General features: G+C 33.9%; 3 protein-coding genes and 1 long non-coding RNA gene across 4 annotated transcripts in view; 2 read left to right on the forward strand and 2 right to left on the reverse strand.

Annotated features, from left to right (window-relative positions):
- LOC110263812 overlaps positions 1-17882 on the reverse strand; it is a 17957-nt gene extending 75 nt beyond the window's left edge. The window contains exons 1-3 of the mRNA XM_021105626.1: positions 17782-17882; positions 16937-17595; positions 3741-3751 (exon numbers count right to left, since the gene is read on the reverse strand). Of these exons, the coding sequence (XP_020961285.1) occupies positions 3741-3751; positions 16937-17595; positions 17782-17882 (771 nt within the window). The remainder of the gene's footprint in view (positions 1-3740; positions 3752-16936; positions 17596-17781) is intronic.
- On the reverse strand, positions 4373-15804 carry LOC107604953 (PHD finger protein ING2). Its single transcript, XM_016306672.2, has 8 exons — positions 15786-15804; positions 9148-9278; positions 8975-9046; positions 8570-8799; positions 6909-6972; positions 6033-6289; positions 5905-5943; positions 4373-4901 (listed from the first exon to the last, which is right to left on the reverse strand). Exons 2-8 carry the CDS (start codon positions 9191-9193, stop codon positions 4791-4793), a joined length of 819 nt encoding a protein of 272 aa, XP_016162158.1. The 5' UTR covers positions 9194-9278; positions 15786-15804; the 3' UTR covers positions 4373-4790.
- Positions 9548-11156, forward strand: LOC107604954. Its single transcript, XM_016306674.2, has 3 exons — positions 9548-9885; positions 10312-10587; positions 10701-11156. The coding sequence occupies exons 1-3, from the start codon at positions 9699-9701 to the stop codon at positions 10994-10996; spliced, it is 759 nt and encodes a 252-aa protein (XP_016162160.1). The 5' UTR covers positions 9548-9698; the 3' UTR covers positions 10997-11156.
- LOC110263481 lies at positions 11298-12796 on the forward strand. The gene is made up of 7 exons (XR_002349201.1): positions 11298-11509; positions 11617-11694; positions 11782-11847; positions 11925-11993; positions 12069-12270; positions 12427-12513; positions 12744-12796. It is a non-coding gene; the product is annotated as an uncharacterized LOC110263481 (long non-coding RNA).

Consider the following 20509-nt stretch of genomic DNA (forward strand, 5'->3'; position numbering starts at 1 on the left):
ATGAAATCACAATAATAGTATATGTATTTTGTATTATTATATATTTTTATCTTAAACATTTGTGATAAGTATCAATATTATCTTTAAAATATTTTCATGAAAAAAAATTACCAAGGTAGTGTATACTGTAAATGTCATATGTGATAAATTCTAATGAATTTTTTTTGAAAAAGGGTAAACGAAAAAAGGAAAATAAATTATAAAAAATTGGAAAAATGTTTTACTTCATATGACAAAGAAAAATTAGAAATAACATAAAAAAATTCATTCTCAAATATTTGGAACAAAAATAATACTATGAAATTTTATCTTTTGAAAGAGAAGAATGATTTAAAAGGATGTTGCAAATAAGTGTTACCTAACAAAAACGGATATTGAAAATAACAAAACAATAATTAACCTTCCCCCTTTCTAGTTCCCATTAATCCGTTGTTGCTGTTGCTGTATAAATCATGCCAAAATTAAAGATGTTGTTGACTGCTGACACGGGTATAAGAGATGACAAAGTTATTCATTTAATAACTTTGCATAAATTGTTAGGGAGCGTCTGATTTTTCTCTTTTTAGTAATACTAGTGTATGTTCCATAATACATAAAATTATAAAAATTTTTTTTATTAAAATTTAAATGAAAGTCTTGTGTGTATAACAATCCATTAGTTAGCGACAGACCCTTAATAAATAGAGTATCAATATGTGGTGGATTAGTCATCGACTTGTTGAGTTAGGAAATCCGTAGCAAAAAAAATTGTATTTGTCTTTAAAATAGATTAATTTTTCATTAATAGCAATACTCATGGACTTTTGTCTTTGTTGAAATTTACTTGGAACAATTTTATTTGTTGGTATCATATTCATTCTTGAAGTCAAAACAATATGATCAACCTTATTACTTGTTAAAATTTCACATTTTATGAAGTGATTTCTAAATTTTCAAAATTCATAAACTTATGTCATTACAAAAGTTATTAGATCGATTAATATTTTTTGGTAACATAGTGTACCGAAACACCATCGTTGAGTATTAGTTAGTGTGAAGAGAAACCAATAACAACTTTTGTTATTCAATATATAATTTATATAATTATACTATTTATATATTTTTCACTACTAATAAATAAATAAATATTTGTACTATTATACTTATTGTCCTAGATAATGACTTAAGTTACTTATTTTGTATGTTAAATAATATTTTGTATGTTAAATTTATTAAATATTAAGATGAAAAAATTATTCAATAAATTATATAAATAGTCATTACAGAAAAGAAAAAAAATTATATATCATATATAATAATTCTTGATATATATATATTGTCATGTTAATATTAAGATTATCTATTTTAATTATGTGAGTGATTATTGTTATTTTCACTTTTTCGTTACATTAGAAAAAAATATTAAAACTAAAAAAGAGATAATTAATTTTTTAAACTTGAATTAAAAAATGTCTTGTAAATATTAAGTGTTGTAATATTAAAAAATTTCCAACTTTTACATATAGAAAGTGTTATAATATTAAATAGTATAGTATTTGCTATAACAATGACTCAAAATATTAATCCAAAATATATTTGGGCCTATTAAGTCCTCAATGCAAGCAAGATCAACTAAAATTCATTGTTAGGGTCTCAAATCCGACTTACGTTCGTTACCTTAAATGCCAATGCAGATAAAGTCCACGTGTCCCTTCTTAAATCGGCTCAGATTGGATCTCGTTGCTAGTTAGATATGGTAATGAGTAGTCAGGAGAGCGTGAGAAGCCCCCTTTCCATTCCTCACTCCTATTTAAAAAAAAATGTCTCCGTTCCTTCTCTGTCATTGCAAGTTCCTGTTTAATTACCCCTTAGGGAACGCAGATCTCCTCGAGTATCTACGAATATTCTTTGAAAACTTTTGAAAAAATTAACACAAAAAGACATAATATAATAATCATAAAATAATCAATTCAATATAATTCAACACAATTTATAACATATTCGTTATAAAACATATTCCAACATAATAACATAACATAATTTTTTGGAACGATACTGAGCGACGTAGTGACAAACTTGAGAAGCAGAGAAAGTGAGTTAGAGAGAGAGGATTGAGGCTGAGAATGAGTCTGGAAGAAAAAGGAAGAATTTGAATTGAAAGTAGAAATTAGGGTTACTAAATTCAAGAAATGGATTTATATATATATATAAATTATGATAAATTAATAATTTTATATTCTCGTATATTTAATAGGTTTTATGCGGCGGGTACTTATGTTCATGTCCCATTAGGGGTGACAAACGGGAAATCCCGCCATCTGGTGGGCTGGCCCGCCCCGCCCTGCCTATTTTTACCATGTTTGCACTTCTATATCAGTTTTGATATTATCCATGGTAACTCCGTATTTTTATGATTTAATTAATAAAAATGATGACATTAATATTTTTTCATAAGTCTTATTATTATTTATAGTTAGAAAATAGCCATAAATAAATTTATTTCCTTAATAAATGTTAATTTTGTCGTCAAATTATATATTACCTTTAAAATTTTAGCGTAATTGAGTCTAATTTCTACATTTTGAAATGAATTTATACGAAAAAATTAATACGTAAATCACATTATTATTACAAAATTATTTTTTTAATATAATTAGTGGTGCTTATTTGAACCATTAAATTTAGTTTCTAATGATATTAAAGTCAACCTATTTTATTATCTTGTACCTTCAAAGAATTTACACGACTGACATAAAAATATAACAATTGAAAAAAAAATCATTACAATGGGTATATTCATTTTAACAAATATTCTTCTATCTAATACTATAAAAAAATACATTGGCCACTTTGAATTGCTACATGTCAACTTCTATCCTCAGTAGTAGAATGTCTAAATTGAGATATATTCATCAAACAAATAATTAATAAAATATTCATCCGTACTTTCTCATTTTGGATACATTTATATATAAAAGAAATTATACATAAATAAAAAAAAAAAGAAGAAAAGAATAGTTGAAAACTTGAAATAGCAAGAGTAATAAAAATCACGATTCTTATAATTTTGTGTGGCCATCTATATATAATAGACCAGACAACTATCATTATCTAACAAAATTAATTTGTATTTATTACACTCAACTTGAATAAGTAAAAAATTATCTTATTTTAATTTAGTCATTAATTCACATAATTTGAATTTAGCACAATATATATGATTTGATTTGATTTAATTATTAGTTAAAAATATTTCAATTGCCTATTTTATTCATAAATTTAATATTTTAGTGACTAATAAATTAATCAAATTAATTAATTAGTACAAAAAATAAATTTGATTTAATAAATTAAAAGAAATAAATTAAAAAATACTAACAGAATATTAAAATAAATAATTTGGAAATATTACCAAAACAAATTGATATAAATTATAATAAATTATATATCTAATCAAATCAATTAGTTGATATAGTTAGTTTATCGTAATAACTTGTATTTAATGAGTTAAAAGAAATAAATCGGGAAACACTCTCAGAAGCATGCCACGTCAGCTCCATTATTAAGTGCAGAAATCCGATTTTTATATAATAAAATAGATGATTTTAAATTTTTAATTGCATTACCCTGTGAAAACTTAGGGGAGGCCGGAAGTGGGACTAAATCTCATATAGTGCTTTTATTTTTAGTATTTTAAATTCAAAATTTACTATATTGATTTTTGAGATCTAATTCTGGATATATCCTCTTGGTCTCTGAACCTTCTTCGGCACTAAATCATTGAATAGTGTACTGAGTTGGCTTGACTTGTTATGCCGGACATAGCTTATTTTACCGTTTAAATTAGGCAAAAACAAAATTATTTTGAAAAATAAAGAGATAAAATAATTTACACATTACATAAACTCTTCTTCATTTTCTTGTTTTTGCCTTGTTTAAACACCAAAATGAAACGATATTATTTAGCCATGTATTTAGCATAACAAGTTTAAAACATGCTCAAGACTCTATTCGAGGACTCAACGCTGGAAAGAATCCAGTAACTAATATAGTAATCAAAGCTGGATCCTAAATACCAGTATAGTAAATTTTAGATCTAAAAGACTAAAATGGTAAAAATTGTAAAATACCACTTTGGAAGTTTAGTCGGGGAGAGGGTATAAAAGTCTTTTCCCGCTTTTGAATCTTTCGTCTTGCTGATTTAGAAGACGCGCCACAAAATTAAAATACAAAGGAATAAGGAATAAATAAATGTACCATACCATCATGGCATCATAATTCAAAGATTACCTAAAATTTATTCAACTATCTATCATGCTTGCAAACAAAAAGACTGTTAGGTAGGAGGCATTAATATGCCAGTTAGACGTCCTTCTAACAAAACAATGAAACATCATGTGCAAAAAATTGAATTTTGCGCCATATTTATATATCTTGTAACAGTTATTCAGGACTATACTTCAGCATTTCACATACCCCAAAATTCAAATCTAGAAAGAATCACTCACGTATCCCAAGTTCTAGAGGACTTTTATACAATACAATAATACTACATAGCATGACAGAGACAAGTTGGACTCTGCCTAAAATAAAATGGCCAAGCAATATACTAGAAGACAAATATAATTCAAACCCCACGTGTCTGAGTAGGATGGGGGAAGAGGGTTAATATGGGTTTAAGGGGATTAGCAACAAACACTAACCCCATTAATCACAACATATCTTAAAAGAATTATGCATTCATGAAGTGGAGATTCATTGAAGAATCAATTGACTATTTAAGAATGCAATTTGATAAGAGCAAACTTTTATCATTGGCATTGTGGTAGTAATCTGCAAGTTGGACAATACCATTTACCCTTGAACCTTGTCTCTTGAGTTAAGCCGACACATGAATAGTGGAACCATTCTCCTCCTTGGCACTATCAAGAAAAACAGACATTTGTATTATTATTGTTAGAGCTTTCACAGTCGTGTGCGAATCTGCATCGTTTATCTTTCAGGGAAAAGCTACACATTCTAGCTACAAACATGGACTGAACATCTAATCAGAGGTTTATATTCATATAGGATTTTAAGAACTCTCCTATATGCTGACTTCTTAAATTTACTTTATGTTCATATATCCATCCATCATCCAATGCAGCATGTATACAGGCAGCAGCTTTACTATCATTCTTTTGAAATAGCTATTGAACTATTTGCAAACATTCTCAGAGTGATAATTAACAAATAAACAAACGGTGGAGAAGGGAAAAAAAAAAGTCAACAAAAGTAATCTTTTCGGTACTGTTTGGTTAGTGTCCATGTACACTGGAAACATGGACATAGTGGCAAATGTCCACCGCTTATTCGTTAAGATGTATTTTGTGTTCTTATAAAAGGTTAAGACACAGAGACATAAAAAACAGCTTTTTGTTATAGTCTTGTCCTTAAAAAATTTTTAAATCCCACCTCTACCCTCAGTCCCTCACCTTTACCAACATATTGCCTCTTCCTCAACCCTTCTCATTCCTCCCTGCTCCTCCTCCTCCTACCTCAGACCCCTTCACCTCCTCCCTTTAGCTGCCTCTGCCTTGCCACCCCTTCCTCCACCTTTCTACCTCCACCACACTCCCTCTCTATCCTCTTTGTCACAACCTCTACCCTCACCTCTCTTCCTCAGCCGTCTCCTTCGCTGAGGTACCACATTTTTATGTTTACTTATAGACAATAATATGATAATATCTCGTAAATAATTATGCCATAGTGTTGCTATTCATCTAGCCTACAAAAGAAGCCATGAAATTCCTAAATAGAAAACAAAGCAGCAACAAGAACCATTATATTAAATGTGGATATTTGGGGAAACCCGATTTCTCCAAAGAAAAAGAAAGAGGCAAAGCAAAACATAGAGCAAGAGAGAGCAAAGCAAAATGAACTTACATTTTCATTGTCACAAGCAATCATGTCACCAAAAGACACCTAAAAAATCAGAGAACCAAATTGCTTCAGTTTCTTAGCAGAACATCTTGAGCAGATAACAAGATATATTAGGAACAACAAATTAGAACCTGATGACAAACACAGTATGTTGGCTCATTTGGATCAATAGGTGTATCCATCTCCATAGGAGTTACATACTCCTTCTTATGGCTACCTGGTGGAGGCATTAGCTCAAAGTCTCTATCATGCTCCCGATCCCAGTCTCTATCCCTGTAATCAAGCCTCTTTGACTGTGGTGTTACATATAAGGGCTTGCGTTTTTCAGGTTTAGGGACTATAGGCAATGGGGGAAGAATTGCTGGTTCATCCGGTGGTATTTTCCCCTCTGATAAAGTTAAATGTGAAAGGGGGGAAAAAAGAAAATTTGCTAGATCACAACTTCATTATGTTAAAAAAATAAGTAAAGTAACACATTTTTATCAGTTTTTAGAAAGTCTCCTGAATTACAAAACAATTATTCCCGTGGTTTTTAGTGTCTCTCGCTAGTGCATTACATATTACTTTATACAGATCCAAAAACATAAAACTATGTACTTTCTCCCAAACTCTCTTACCACAAATATAATTATAATTGGCATAATTGACTGCCACTGTTTCGAACATTAGATGAATCACTTACTTTTAGGTAAGGTGCTTTGTAGCATCAATTAAGGCATACCTACTTCCATTTTAAATACATACATTGCAGTCTTACTTTTGATACTATAAACTGAAATTTTTAACTGAAATTAATATAGCAGCGAGACCTACTGCCTGTACTCATCAATAACAGAAAATAACAACAAAGCCTTATTCTACAAAGTGGGATTGGTTACACTGAACAAATGACATTGCTGTGTCCTATTACAAACCATGCATGTAGACATGACTATTTGTAACTATCCTTGGATGAATTATCCATGCATCACTCAAAATAAGTCAGAAAGGAAATCATATTAGTTTACCTTGCTTCAGATCTTCGGCAAAGTTGTTTAAATCCTCATCAAGACGTTTGACATGACTATCTATCTGAAGAAAATACAGAATATTCAAACTGGTAAATGTAGTTGTATGGTGTTGCTTATTCACATGAGAGAGAGAGAGAGAGAGAGAGAGAGAGAGAGAGAGAGAGAATAAAAGGAAATAAAGATATCCACATGATCTTGTAAATTAAGTAAAATGCACGTCATGATGGTTCCAACTTCCAGAGCTTCACTATGCCATCCAGCACAAAGCTTAATGTGTTATAAGCTTATAGCTATCATCCAAAGGCCATGTTGCGTATTCAAAATAAGTACAGTAACATACAGAAGCGAATAAAAATAGAAATCTTTTTAATGTCCAGCATGTTATCTAAGATGACTACTTATAAAAGCAGACGAGAAAAGCATAAGGAATTCTTTTGGAAAATCTTAAACCTTAAAGGTATCATCACCAGCCAGATTATTAAAGTTAAAAGAGCTATTTTTTGTTGGAATAATCCATTATCATGCAATATTGCTGAAACGGAGCATCCAGAGCAATATGCTCCTTCTTCATAAATGAAGCTTCTTGTAAAAAAGGAGAATCAGAAGTAACTCTGAAAATATATTCTCTCTGCTGAATGTGATAATGGTACAAGATTTTTGTGTAGTGCAAGTGATTTTAGTAGCCCTTGAGTACAGAATAGCACATGTAAACCTGTTTTCTATGATGACTCACAGGAAGTGAGAAACCTCTTAGTGTTGACTAGGTGTTAATCATACAGAATCAATAATTTTCAAATTTATTTGCTTTAAGTGGCTATTCGAATATCATCTAGATTCTAGACATAGATGATATGTTCTGTTCTTATTCTGGTAAGGAGTTCATTCTCTTTTCTTTTGATGTCATATATATATATATATATGGTTTCTGAAAAGCAGCATACTCGGTAATTCAGTATCATAATAATACTTGGTTGAATTGTGAATCTTTATTCAAACTTGTGCCATTATTAATCCACATAAGAGTCAAGTGGATGTTGAATCGTTATTTTTATGTAAGAAAGGGAATAAATAAAGAGTTTAATTTTGATGCACTGATAGTGTAAAACGTTTTACACAGTCATGTAATAACATCCGTTCTCTTAGATGACTATTCACGCAGTCAATGTGAAAGGTAGTTATTTTTACTGATGCGGCGTTACGTAATTGGATGCACGTGTAAAACTACTTTACACTGATGGTGCATCCAAATTAAATTCATAAATAAAATATGTGAAAGGGGAACCAAAAATGCATAAGACGGACAGTCATGTAAGAGAGCCAAAAGAGAATAAGTGAGTTAATCAAGATCATTTTTATTTAATTGAAGGTTGAGGATTGACAGTAACTTAAGAATTCTACTTCTGGCATCAATGGATCCTCCTCACTTATATGTTATGTATGTGTATATATGTATGTAAGTGTTCACCTATCTAATGCCCTAGCATAATGGTTATGACAAGAGTAAACTTCATTGATCATTTTCAAGCATTCCATCCAATGGGAATAATCCTTCAAATATCGATGATAAGGGAAAAATCACACATTTGTTGATAAGTGCTTCACACTAAACCCTTCTTTCCAAATTCTAAAGAAATAAAGATAGACAGAAAAATTCTCACCAAGTCATATGCTTGCCGTGCCAACAAAACTTTCTCAGTACATAGGTTCAATGCATTATCCTGATTGGCCTCGATTTCCTTTCGCAATTTCTCAATCGCAGCCTCGTCTTCCTCATTTGCATGATGATTGTTATTATAATGATGGCCACTGACATGGTTACCCTTCTTAGAGCCATGTGATGAGATCCCCATACACACCTTTGTTTGCTGCCTAGTCTGGTTTATCATAGCTTCCATCAAAAGACAAACAAAACGTGAATAAAAATAACAAAGAAATTTTTTACTTTAACAAAGAGCAAGGCAATATAAACATATTAAACGTCATTAATGGAATCAAACATGTAAACATAAGAATGACATACTAACAATTAAAACAAATAAAAGTTTTGAGAAAAAAGATTTTACATTGGGATCGTTCATCAAGTTCTCGCACAGTATTGAGAAGCCTCTGAAGCTCAGCGGGCAAAGTGCTAGCATCTATAGGAAATGGAGAATTTCAGCGGCAAAATTCAAAAATTACAATTCACATAAGAATAGGAAATTAGGAGAAAAAATGGTAGGGCAAACAAGGTTCTTACACTCCAAATAGTCATCCACGTAGACTCCAGTGCGTGCAATTGCCATTTTGCAGGAACGATCTTCGCAATTGGTGAGGAGGGTTAGGGTTTTCAATTAGGAACCCAGAACCAGAAGAAAGCTTTCGCTGATACTGTAAGAGGGAGATAGAAAAGGGTAAAACGGTGTCGTATCAATGGTTCTGTAATTTTTTTTATAAAAAACGACGTCCCAGAAAAATAATCCCTTCAGTAATCAGAAAATATAAAAACGTGTACCTTCTAGAGAGAAATCTTACAAAAGTCGAATACTAAATATAAAAGTTAACACAATCCAATCTAATCAAAATATGATTTTATTAAAGATATTCAAATTCAGTTTAATCATTCAAAATTGTTAAATGACCAAATCAAAAGATGATAAAACAAGCAGCCGCATACATATATACAAAACGGGCCTGCTACACATACAAGTATCCAAGCATCCAAGTTGGCCCAGCCCAAATCGAAGACACGCGCATAAGGAAGCATAACATGGCGCGTCAAAATCACGCGCTCAACACAAACAGTTACGTATGGCAGACTCTTCCACTTCCTCCACTTCTTCCACTTCTCAAAACGCTTCGAAAACAAGGAAACGCTCCCATTTTCGAGCAAAAATCAAAGTTCAAAATATACAAATCGTTGTTCGAAACCTACATCAAAACAACATCAAACTCTCCGTGAAGAATCTGAAGAGAAAACGAAGCAAGAACACTCAACGTAAGTTGATTAAGATTACTGTATATTTTAGTTTTCTTCTACGTCGTTCTTCTAGGGTTTACTGTGCTATTATTCTTGCTTCTTTGTTACACTGTTCTAAGTTCTACGTCATTCTTCTAAGTTCTACGTCGTTCTACATTCTTGTTCTAAGTTCTCTTGCTACTGTTGTTGATTTTTGGGGCTTTATTCCGTAGATTGGGGGTTGTATACTGTTTGAACTTGTAATGTGACTTGATATTGATGCATGTTTGAGTGATATCTCACTGATATATATGAATGTATCTGAATAATATCTATCTCACTGTTATCAATGGGTGTATCTGATTCTTACATATGGGTGTATCTTACTGTTATCAATGAGTGTATCTGACTCATATATGCGTGTATCTTACTGATATCTATATTTGTGTGTATTTTTTGTTTCAGACAAAATGGCAGCAAGAAACCAAACGAAAGACCTTAAGTGTGCCACACATCTCCTGAGTGATAAGTTCAGAAACATGACTGAGGAGAAGAAGGCAATTGTTAGGGATCTCGGATTTGGTGGGTTGATGCACGTCCCACCTCTAAGGGTGGATCACCAACTCTTAAGGGAACTGGCAAACAACTTCAAACTTGGGGAGAACAGACTGAAGACAGGATATGGTTCTTTCCAAATAACACCAAAGACAATAGGTGATGCGCTTGGCATCAATGCAACAGGTAACTAGCTCAAAATTATAGGTGTATATTAAGTTCATGCTTGGGTATATTTAAGGTTGATGCTTGGGTGTTTTTGAACCGATTTTGATACTTTGTTGTTTTCTTTTTTGTAGGAAATCTGTTTCCTGAGAAAGTTGAGTATAAGCAACTTTATAAGCAACTTTCTGATGATGACAAAATAATTTATAGAAGATTCCAGGGTAAGACCCTCAAAAGTCTTACCGATGAAATGATGGAAATCGGCGTTGGCAGCGAAGAGGAACGCCTGATGTTCAAGAGGATATTCATCCTCTACATACAGATGGCGTTCCTTTTGCCAACGACGATAAACAAAATATCGCCCGTGCACCTCGCCCCAATTTTTAAGATGGACGGCATATCGGAGAGAAACTGGGGGGGCATGTTTTGACGTTCTTGATCAAAGGCATCACAGACTACCAGGAGAAGAAGAAGAAGGCAATTGATGGCTGCCTCTTTGCCCTCATGATAATATACTTCCATCTTTTTGAAAACAAAGGCAAGAAGAGGGCTGAAAGACCACCAAAGCCTTGGATTGCCAACTGGACTAAGGAGCAGTTGGTGGAAAGAATGACTGCAGAAAGAGAAGAAACTTTGGTAAGTAAACATAATATGTTGCTTGTATTTTATTTACTTGAATGCTGCTAGCTAAAATATCTCATGTTTCAGGGGATTGTGAAGATGGCGGAGACAAGAGCAAGAGAAAAAATGAAAGAAAAAGAAAAAAAAAGAAAAAAAAGAAAAAAAACAAGAAATAAAAAAAACAAAAAAAAAGGAAGGCGAGTCCAACATCGTCTTCGGAGACAGAAACAGCTACTGACAGTGACACTTCTACCTCTAAGTCTGAGACTCAACAAGACTCAGAGGATTCAGCAAGAAAACACCCCATCAAAAAGGGGAAAAAGTAAGTACCATACTTGGGTGTAATTTCTTTTTCGAGTTGGGTGTATTTTGTTGATCACGTTAGGTATATTTTTAGTATGTTCTAAATAATCACTGTTTGCCTTCCAGAATGGAATCCAGAAAAAGAAAGCAGAGGCAAGAGGAGCCAGATTCTGATTCAGAATCTGAATCTGAACAAAGTGATGAGTAATGTCCTGAAATTATTACTCCTTTCTTTTGGCTTCATTATAAAGATTTCGTGTATTAACTGAAGTGTCTATTATCAACTTATAGGAGCGAAGAATCATCACCTGCAGAGAAGGAGAAGGAGAAGAAAAAAACAAAAACAACACCAAAAAAGTAAGCACTTCTTTGCATAATATTCTGTGATAAAATTAATTTTTTATTTCTGATTGGTACTCTTTTTTTCCACCCAGAACACAACCAAAAAAGAAAAAAGTTCTCGTGGAGGATTCACCTCCTAAAGAAGACCAATACTTTGACGGGTACAGTACCTCGTAAGCTATATTACCGTCTATCGTCGTAATTATTTTTGTTAACATCTTCTTTTATGAATGTAGTGAGACATATGAAATATCAAGTGACAAACTGGATGAATGGCTAGGGCAAAACGTTGATAAATTTGCTGCAGAGGGGTATGTCTTGCTGGGCTGTCTATTTCATATTTTGTTGTGTTTTGTATGCTAATAATTGTTTCTTGTTTCGCAGCGAGAACCAACCTGACCTGCGATCGACAGAAGGTCGCTATGTGTCGTCTGAAACGTAAGAAGCTTTATTATTTAATAAAATCTTGTTATCATGATTTGGGTGTGTCTTGAGGAACCATTTGGGTGTATTGTGTGGATCAAGTTGGGTGTATGTTGTTTAATAAGTTAGAATATTAACTTTGTTGTGTTGCTTGGATCAAATCTGTCTTAGAATACCGGCTGTGAACTTGGGAACTGATGCTCCTTCCTCTCAAGGACACACAGAACAGAGTAGTGTAAACCAGCCGTCACAGAGCATGTAATTTCTCTTTCAAATAACTGTTACTTTTGTTCTTCTATTACCCTTCTACTTCTAATTCTGTATATATTTTTTTTTAGAAAAAAAAACCCTTTATTATTTTATTCAAGAAAAAAAAGGCAGGAAAAAAAAGCAAAAACTGCAAGTATGTAAGTTCTCAAAAAAACAAAGCCTGTCTTCTTTTTGAATTGTTCGGGTGTATTTCTTGAATTTCTTTGGGTGTATTTTAGGTTGAGTCCGTCTGATTCGAATATGATGGTTGTGAGGGAACAGACACCGTCCGAAGCGCTTGCAATGTGAGTTTTACAATAATATTCAACCTTATAACCTTATTATTTTCAAAGGCGTTGTTAACCTTTCATTTTTCTTCTTGTTTAGAGTCCCGATTCAGGTTTTTGTGCCGGCATCCCAAACAACCACTGAGATAGATTTTGAACCAACCCCTATGGTACAGATTGAAGGGACTACAGAAACGTAAGAAATAGTATTGAGTGTATATTTGTTTGGAGTTTGGGTGTATATTAGCTAACAGTTTAGGTGTATATTGTTCCTGATTAGTTTCTTTTACGCCGTGATTAATTTTTTGTAACTGTGCAGCACTCCTGAAACCCCCAAACAACTTCAAGAGACCACACCCACGGTTCCCCCAGCTCCAACTAAAGTGTAAGTTCATCAGACTAAAATCAATCTTTGCTTATCATCTGTATATTCTGGACCACTATAGAGTGGAGTACGCATCCCGGATACTATTCAGTGAGATGAATACACAGAGAGATCAGGCAATTAGAGAGAGTAGTGCTATAAGGCTGTCGAAGCCATCCTCTATATTATTAAGTCCGTTTTGTCAGATTAATTCTGCTGATATAGAAACTGCGTAATCCATCTGCTGGGTAGTTTGTAAATTAACAAATGATGTAAATATTTGCCATTTATCAACAACTTCTATTCTATGTATATTTTTTCCCATAGTTAAACTATCTGTGCTGGTAAACTGTCTGTGATGTATTCAAAAGCTGTATTACAAGTGGTAAAATATGAAGGAAAAAATCAAGGCATATATAAACACAAATTATAAACTGCTACACCCAACGCAAGTCTAATAATACACCAAAGGTTGTATAAAATACACACCCAAACTGTCTGCGCTGTATTCAAAATGTATGAATTACATGTACTAAAATATGAAGAAAAACATCAAATCAAATATAAACCCATAACCTGAGAATTTTTACAGCTTTTGTTTTATATATATCTATATATGTGTCTATATCTAAATTGTGAATTAACGAAAATACACCCAAAATAACGGTGCTTTTACACCCATATTCTATAAAACTATACACCCAAAGAGTTATCCCCTGCTGCTGGTACCCTAAACTGATAACTCATAACGTGTCCTTGATATTGGCTGCAATTTGAATGCGCCGCTGATGCAGCATCAAACAGGTTTATCTGAAATATAACACACACACATTACCTAAACTATTAACGAGAAAAAAGAGAAGAATGAGGGTAAACGCGGGAGAAGAAGAAGAACGAAATCTCAAAATAACGAAAACGAAAAGGGAAAGAAATATTTTAAATCTGGTAGTTAGATATACGCGCGATGTTATATAGCGCGTGTAATCAACGTACCTAAAACAGCGCATATTTTGATCTTATTGTTTAATGAACTTGTAAAGCATACAAGCCATACAAAATTGTTAAGCTGATACTTTCAGTAATTTTTATTAGCCTTAAATTTAAACACCAGTAAGAATTAATAATTTGAACATATAATTAGACGATCTTATCTTATCTTAAATCTCATCAAATGACTTTAAAATCAACTTAAAAACTTTGTAATAATGTTAACTAACAAAACATATGTAACTAGCAAAATCTTTTTTTAATTAACCAATTTTGTGATGATTAGATAACTAGAAATTAAAAATCTACTCAAAAGCATTATATCATCTTCTTAAAACTAGTATCATAAAAATCGGATACAAAGATTTATTATTATCTAAAGTCTAATCAATTTGAATCAAAAGATAAAAAATTATCTCTTTTACAATATATATATATACATGCATTCTCATAAATTCTAAATAACATCGTTGTCAAAGGGGTATGAATAAGAGAAGAATGAATTCAAAGGTAGTTGTCGTTTTTTCTTGTGTTCCATTAAGCATTATACCAACCTACCAATTTCCTCTCTTTAACTCTTTAACAATGGGTGCTGATGAATCAACCATCACATCTTCAAGAATGTAAAATATTCAAAGCACATTTGGCTTACAACTACAATTATCATTGGAATCTTCATCCTAACCTTAATCTTAATCTTTATCTTAATCCTATTCCTAATCTTAACACTAACCCTCCTCAACGGCATAAAATAATAACACCGTCTTTGTTACCATCAGTAAGAACATTACAACCATCGCACACTACCAACAACATGCTACTTCTTAAAACTGCCATCAAGAACTCAATGTTGAAGAAAAGAACTATTGATGAGTTTACGATGAAGAACAATTTTGATATACAGCGCAAGCCTCGGTCCCAGGGTGGTTCTCATTACAATGCCTCTCGTCAAATCAAGCCTTCCAGACCATCCACCATGTCCAAAGCCGAGGATTTTAATTTGTGAATGTGAATGTATGATGGATCTTATTATGGATAGTTGCTTTTTTGTTTTAGTTTTTTTGGTTAGGTTTCTTTAATTTGTTCTAAGTTTTAGGCTTTAGGCTTCAACTATGCAATATGCATTGGAGTCGGGATCTTTCAGACATTGTAGGAAATTTTCGACGGTAAACTCCTACAGTCGTCATCAGTGTGTTCAGTTATTGTATTTGGTAAATGTTTTTATAAATGCTGAGTAACTTGTCTAAATAATATTTATAATCAAAATCACCTGTATGCTATTAGTTTTTGTGTTTTGTACATCTTCTCCTTAAGGTTCTGAAAATCAGACCGGTCATTGAATCGTTCTAGTTATTGGTTTTTTGATTTATTGGTTCAACCAGTTCAATCTTGATTCAACTGAAAAACCATTTTATAATAAACACCTGATTCTATAAAAATTCAATGAATAAAGCAACTGGTTCTAAACACTCTTCTACTACATTTTTTTACTTCAAAAGGGGATCATAAACAACTAATTCTATGAATAAACAAACTACAATGATATGCAATGCTAAAAATAAGCCAATGATGAAATAATAAAGAGTTTCTCTCTTCAATTCTATGTTCAAGCTTGTAGCAGACCAGAATCAACAGAGTAATACCGTTAAAATAGTCTTCCTTCTTAATTTTTACATACCTCAAAATTTCCTACAAAATGAAAATTGAACACAACACACAGCCTTAAAACAAAAACAAAAACAAAACAACACTCAGAAATCAATCACCTCTTCCAAACACAGCCTTAAAACAAAACAGAACAACATCCACAGTATGAGCATTGATCACAAAAAATTGATTTTTGAAACAAAACAAAAACAGCAGAACAACATTCAGAGTTTGAGCATTGATAACAAAAAATTGATTTCTGAAACAAAACAAACACAGCAAAACCAGCAGAACAGCATTTAGAGTTTGAGCATTGATCACAAAAAATTGATTTCTGAAACAAAACAAACAATCAACAAAACAATGAAAATAGAATTTTTGTTCCTTCAGAAAAAGAAAACAATGAAAACATGAAGCATATAATAAATCAATGATCACCAATATCCAGCAATAATCTCAAAGACAACAATAAATACACAACAATAATTTAGCAAATAAACAAGAACAAGACCTAAATAGAAAATCCAACAAATTAAATCGCAGCAACCTAATAATTTAGCAAATTAAAACAACAGCAGCCCAACAATTTAACAAATTATCAACTTAACAAGTTCAAGAACAGAAAATCACAACAAAAACAAAAAGAAATAATTAAAATTCACAGAAGAACAACAGAACAACAACACAAGAACAATTAGCAAATTAACAAGTTCACAATAACAGTCCAGAAGAACACTAATGCAAGTGAAATCATCATGCTAATATGTTTTCTGCAAAAATGCTATTTGTGCAGCTAAAATTTCCTAATTACTAAAATCCAATAATTCTAATTTCACATGCAATCAACTTACTAAGTTTCTAAAAGCAAGAAATTATAAAACCAACTAGAAATATGATTAAAGCATTTCATCAAACATGTTGAGTGCGGTAAAATTAGAACGAAATAAGAGAATTCAAAGCTTAATATCAATGTGATAGAGAAGAGAACACAACTATTGTATACTTTAATTCAGTCTATGAAAAAAATCCAAACCAGTGCCCATTCAAATAGTTACTTATTGTAATAGAAATCAGAAGTTGCAGAGTTTGAGCAGAGTATTGGTGGTGTGAGTGTATTGTCTGGTGGCGGGTTTAGGAAACTCACGACGGCGACAAAAGGGAGCAGTTCGACGGCTAGGTGGAACGCGCGGGTTGGTCGCAGAGTTTGAAGCAGAGCAACGTGGCTTCCTGACAAACGCGAATGCAAACTCGAACGGTGAACGGCGAGGGAACGCGAACGGTGAACGCCGAGCAAACGTGAACGGCGAAGAACGCAAACGAAGACGACGGCTGAACGAGGACGCGAACGTGAACGACAAACAAACGGCGGCGGAAGCGTGGCTGAGCAGACAGAGACGACGGACGCCGAGCTCGCGGAAGCAGCTGCGATCGGTGACAGCGAACAGGGGTTGAAGATTTGGAGCACGAGGGAAGCTAACTAGACGGACGGCCGGCAAAATTTGAGTGCGACCGACGGCGGCAGTATGCCACTCCTTGCGGCGGTGGTGTAGGCTTACAGTGCTAGGGTTTTTTGGCTGAGTTTCTGTGATTTCCTTCTGAATGAAAGAAAGGAAGGGAGAAAGGGAGAAAGAAACGACGGAGCTTCGGTTTTTGTGTAAACCGGCCGGGATCCGGTTCGGTTCGACCGGCCAGTTCAATGGTTTTCTAATCAACAGTTTTACATACCTAACTAGACCGTTAATATTGCTGATTTGCGGTTGAATGAATCCGACTGACCCGTCCGGTCCGATTTTCAGAATCTCCTGCCTTTTTGAGTTCTGCTAGGTAACCAAAAGGGGTCAGCCAACTCTATTGGGCTGGACCCCAAAGTCCATTTTATCAGAAAAGTCACATCCTCAATTAACCATAGTAACTCAAATTAACCTCAATTACTTATAGTAAACCTAATTAGTCCTAACTTTTATCGTTGCAATTGAGGCTCATCCCACAAACCCAATGGCACCTCCTCCTAACCCTCCTTCTTTAGACACGTTTTCTTCACCAGCATCAACCCAGTCAGTGCCGTCCCCCATGCCATCCGCAAGCAACCGCATGTCTCGGAAGGACACCCCAGTGCGCCACTACTGTTGCAGGTCATTGTTGCCGGCGTCAACCCCAGCCAGCGTCACCCGCCGTTCTGTCTGCGAGCAACCACGAGACTCGGAAGGTCATCCCATTCTGCGACTACTATTGCAGGTCTCCGTTGGAGCTCCAATGAACTCGCGTCCCCCTCTCTGCCTCCCGTGCTCTGCCTCCACGCACGCCACCTCGGACTACTCCCTGTCGCGCCATGAAGCTACCCCTGAATATACCGGAGGTGTCTTTTTTAGATGTGTCTTGTGTGGGTCATGTCTTTTAACAGAAGTGTCTTTTTTGGATGTGTCTGTTGGATGTAGCTTCTGTGGAATTGTCTTCTGATGCAGATGTGTTTTGTTAATGTGTCTTTGTGTGGGTCATGTATTCTAATGGAGGTATCTCGTGTTGGATGTGTCTCGTGAATGTGTCTTTTAATGAATGGTGTCAGGATCTACTTCTGGTTGCGTCAAGGCAGGTGTTTAAGGCGGGTTGAGGTGGCATACATGATCGGGCGGTCTGAGTTTTGTCGTGGTTTGCGTCTGGGAGAGAGGTGCTCGGGTTCACGTTTGGGGGTGGAGGACGGCTAAATAGTTTCATTGAAATCACGGATAGTGAATATGGAATGATAGAGGCGCGGTTATGAATCCTTTCGCTTTCGGGGGAGGGGTACTCGGGTTCACGTCTGAGGGAAGGGAAGAGGGCTCAGTCACATAAGAATGATGGAGGTGCGGTTATGAATCTTGATTTTTTAAATTTGGATTAATTATTGATGAATGAAATCTTAATTTTAAAAAAATAAAATTAATATTTATTAAGGATTAATCTCTACATACAAGTGTTTTGCGCTTACAAGCTTTACAAGTCTGAAGAGAATGAAACTCCATAAACGCGCTGCTTATGTTACAGGCCTCTTTAACAAACTTTTAAATTAATCCAAATCAATTAACGCGTGAATATATAACTTCCATTTTTCAAAAGATTTCGTTTTCTTTTTCGAATTTCTTGCCAAATTTGTTCGATCTCCTTCATGCGTTCTCTCTTTTCCTTCGATCTCCCTCTGTTTTTTTCGATTTTCATGGTTTCTGAAATCAAGCTTTGAAATTGTTTTGAAGATAATGGAACTTCAGAAATACACCCAAACGATTACAGAAATACACCCAAAAGATTATAGAAATACACCCAAAGGATTACAGAAATACACCCAAACGGCTACAAAAATAAACCAAACGATTACAGAAATACATCTAAAGGATTACAGAAATACACCCAAAGGATTTAAGAAATACACCCAATATCAGGGGGAGACAGTATATTTATTCTTGAAATCTTTTAATGTTTTGCTGGTTAAGGATGAGGCACATGGCAGAGACAATCTAGAAAAAAAACCTAGAAGAACAGTAAAACAGTACCTTGAATAATGTTTCTTCGTTTTTCTGGTGATTTTTTATGGAAATTTGTATCTTTTCTTCTTAATTTCTTCTACTCTTCGCAGAATCGTAGTTTGTTTCGAATGTCGCTTGAATCTTGACGGTTTGCGTTTTGATTGAGGAAGAAGAGGAAGAGTGCGGCATAATGAACGTGTTGTAAGGCGCGTGCGTTGGACGCTCAATTTAAAGGAGTGATGCGCGTATTTTTTTTCTTGGACTTTGGCCAACTTGTATAGCTTGTAAGCCAAAAATGCTTGTATGTGTAGCAGGTAGGGGTGAAACCGGGTTTGATGTGACCCAGACCCGGCCCGAAATATATACCGGGCCTATTTATTAGGCCCGAACCCGGCCCTAGACCCAATGAAACCTATACACTTTCGGGCCACGATTATACCGGGTAAAAAATGGGTGAAAACCGGGCTGTTAACATTACATTACTTTGATACCTTCTTATAAGTTAGCATGTGAAAATATCCAAATTTTCAAAACTCCAACCATTATTTGACATGGTAAAATTCACTTAGAAAAATATAACAAGAATCAACTCTTCTCTAAAATTAAAGCATAACCATAATCAATACTAATATTGTCTAATAACACCAAATATTTAAATCAATATAAATAACATAATATTATGCATTAGTCTAAAATCTTATGCATTTTAAACATAAAACATTAACTTATAGTCTTATAATAACTAATAACACAAAATATTAAGGTTTACAATACTTAAATTCCACATAAGAATAGCCATCATACATCACTAATAACACAAAATATTAATTGTGTATGATGACTGGGCCACCGGGCCGACTTCGGATGACCCGAGCCATGGCCCGGACCCGACCCGAAATAATGACCGGGTCTATTTTTGAGACCCTTATCCGGCCCTAAACCCAGTGAAATCACACCAAAATAGCCCCTAAAGTGTTCGGGCCAGGTCGGGTCTTCGGGTCGGGCCAAGCCATGCACACCCCTAATAGCAGGCCTCATTTATTAATTGGAGTTATTTAAAAAGTTGGCTTATTTGAGTTGTCTACCTATACTTTTTCTTTTTCTTTCTCACATTCTTATCCCTTTTTTCATATGTTTAAATACAATATTAAAATTTTTTTATTAATAATAAAATATAATATTCTAAAATTTTTTAAACTATAATATATTTGATGAAATATTTT

This window comes from Arachis ipaensis, chromosome B06 (genome assembly GCF_000816755.2).
Source record: "Arachis ipaensis cultivar K30076 chromosome B06, Araip1.1, whole genome shotgun sequence".
Taxonomy (NCBI): domain Eukaryota; kingdom Viridiplantae; phylum Streptophyta; class Magnoliopsida; order Fabales; family Fabaceae; genus Arachis; species Arachis ipaensis.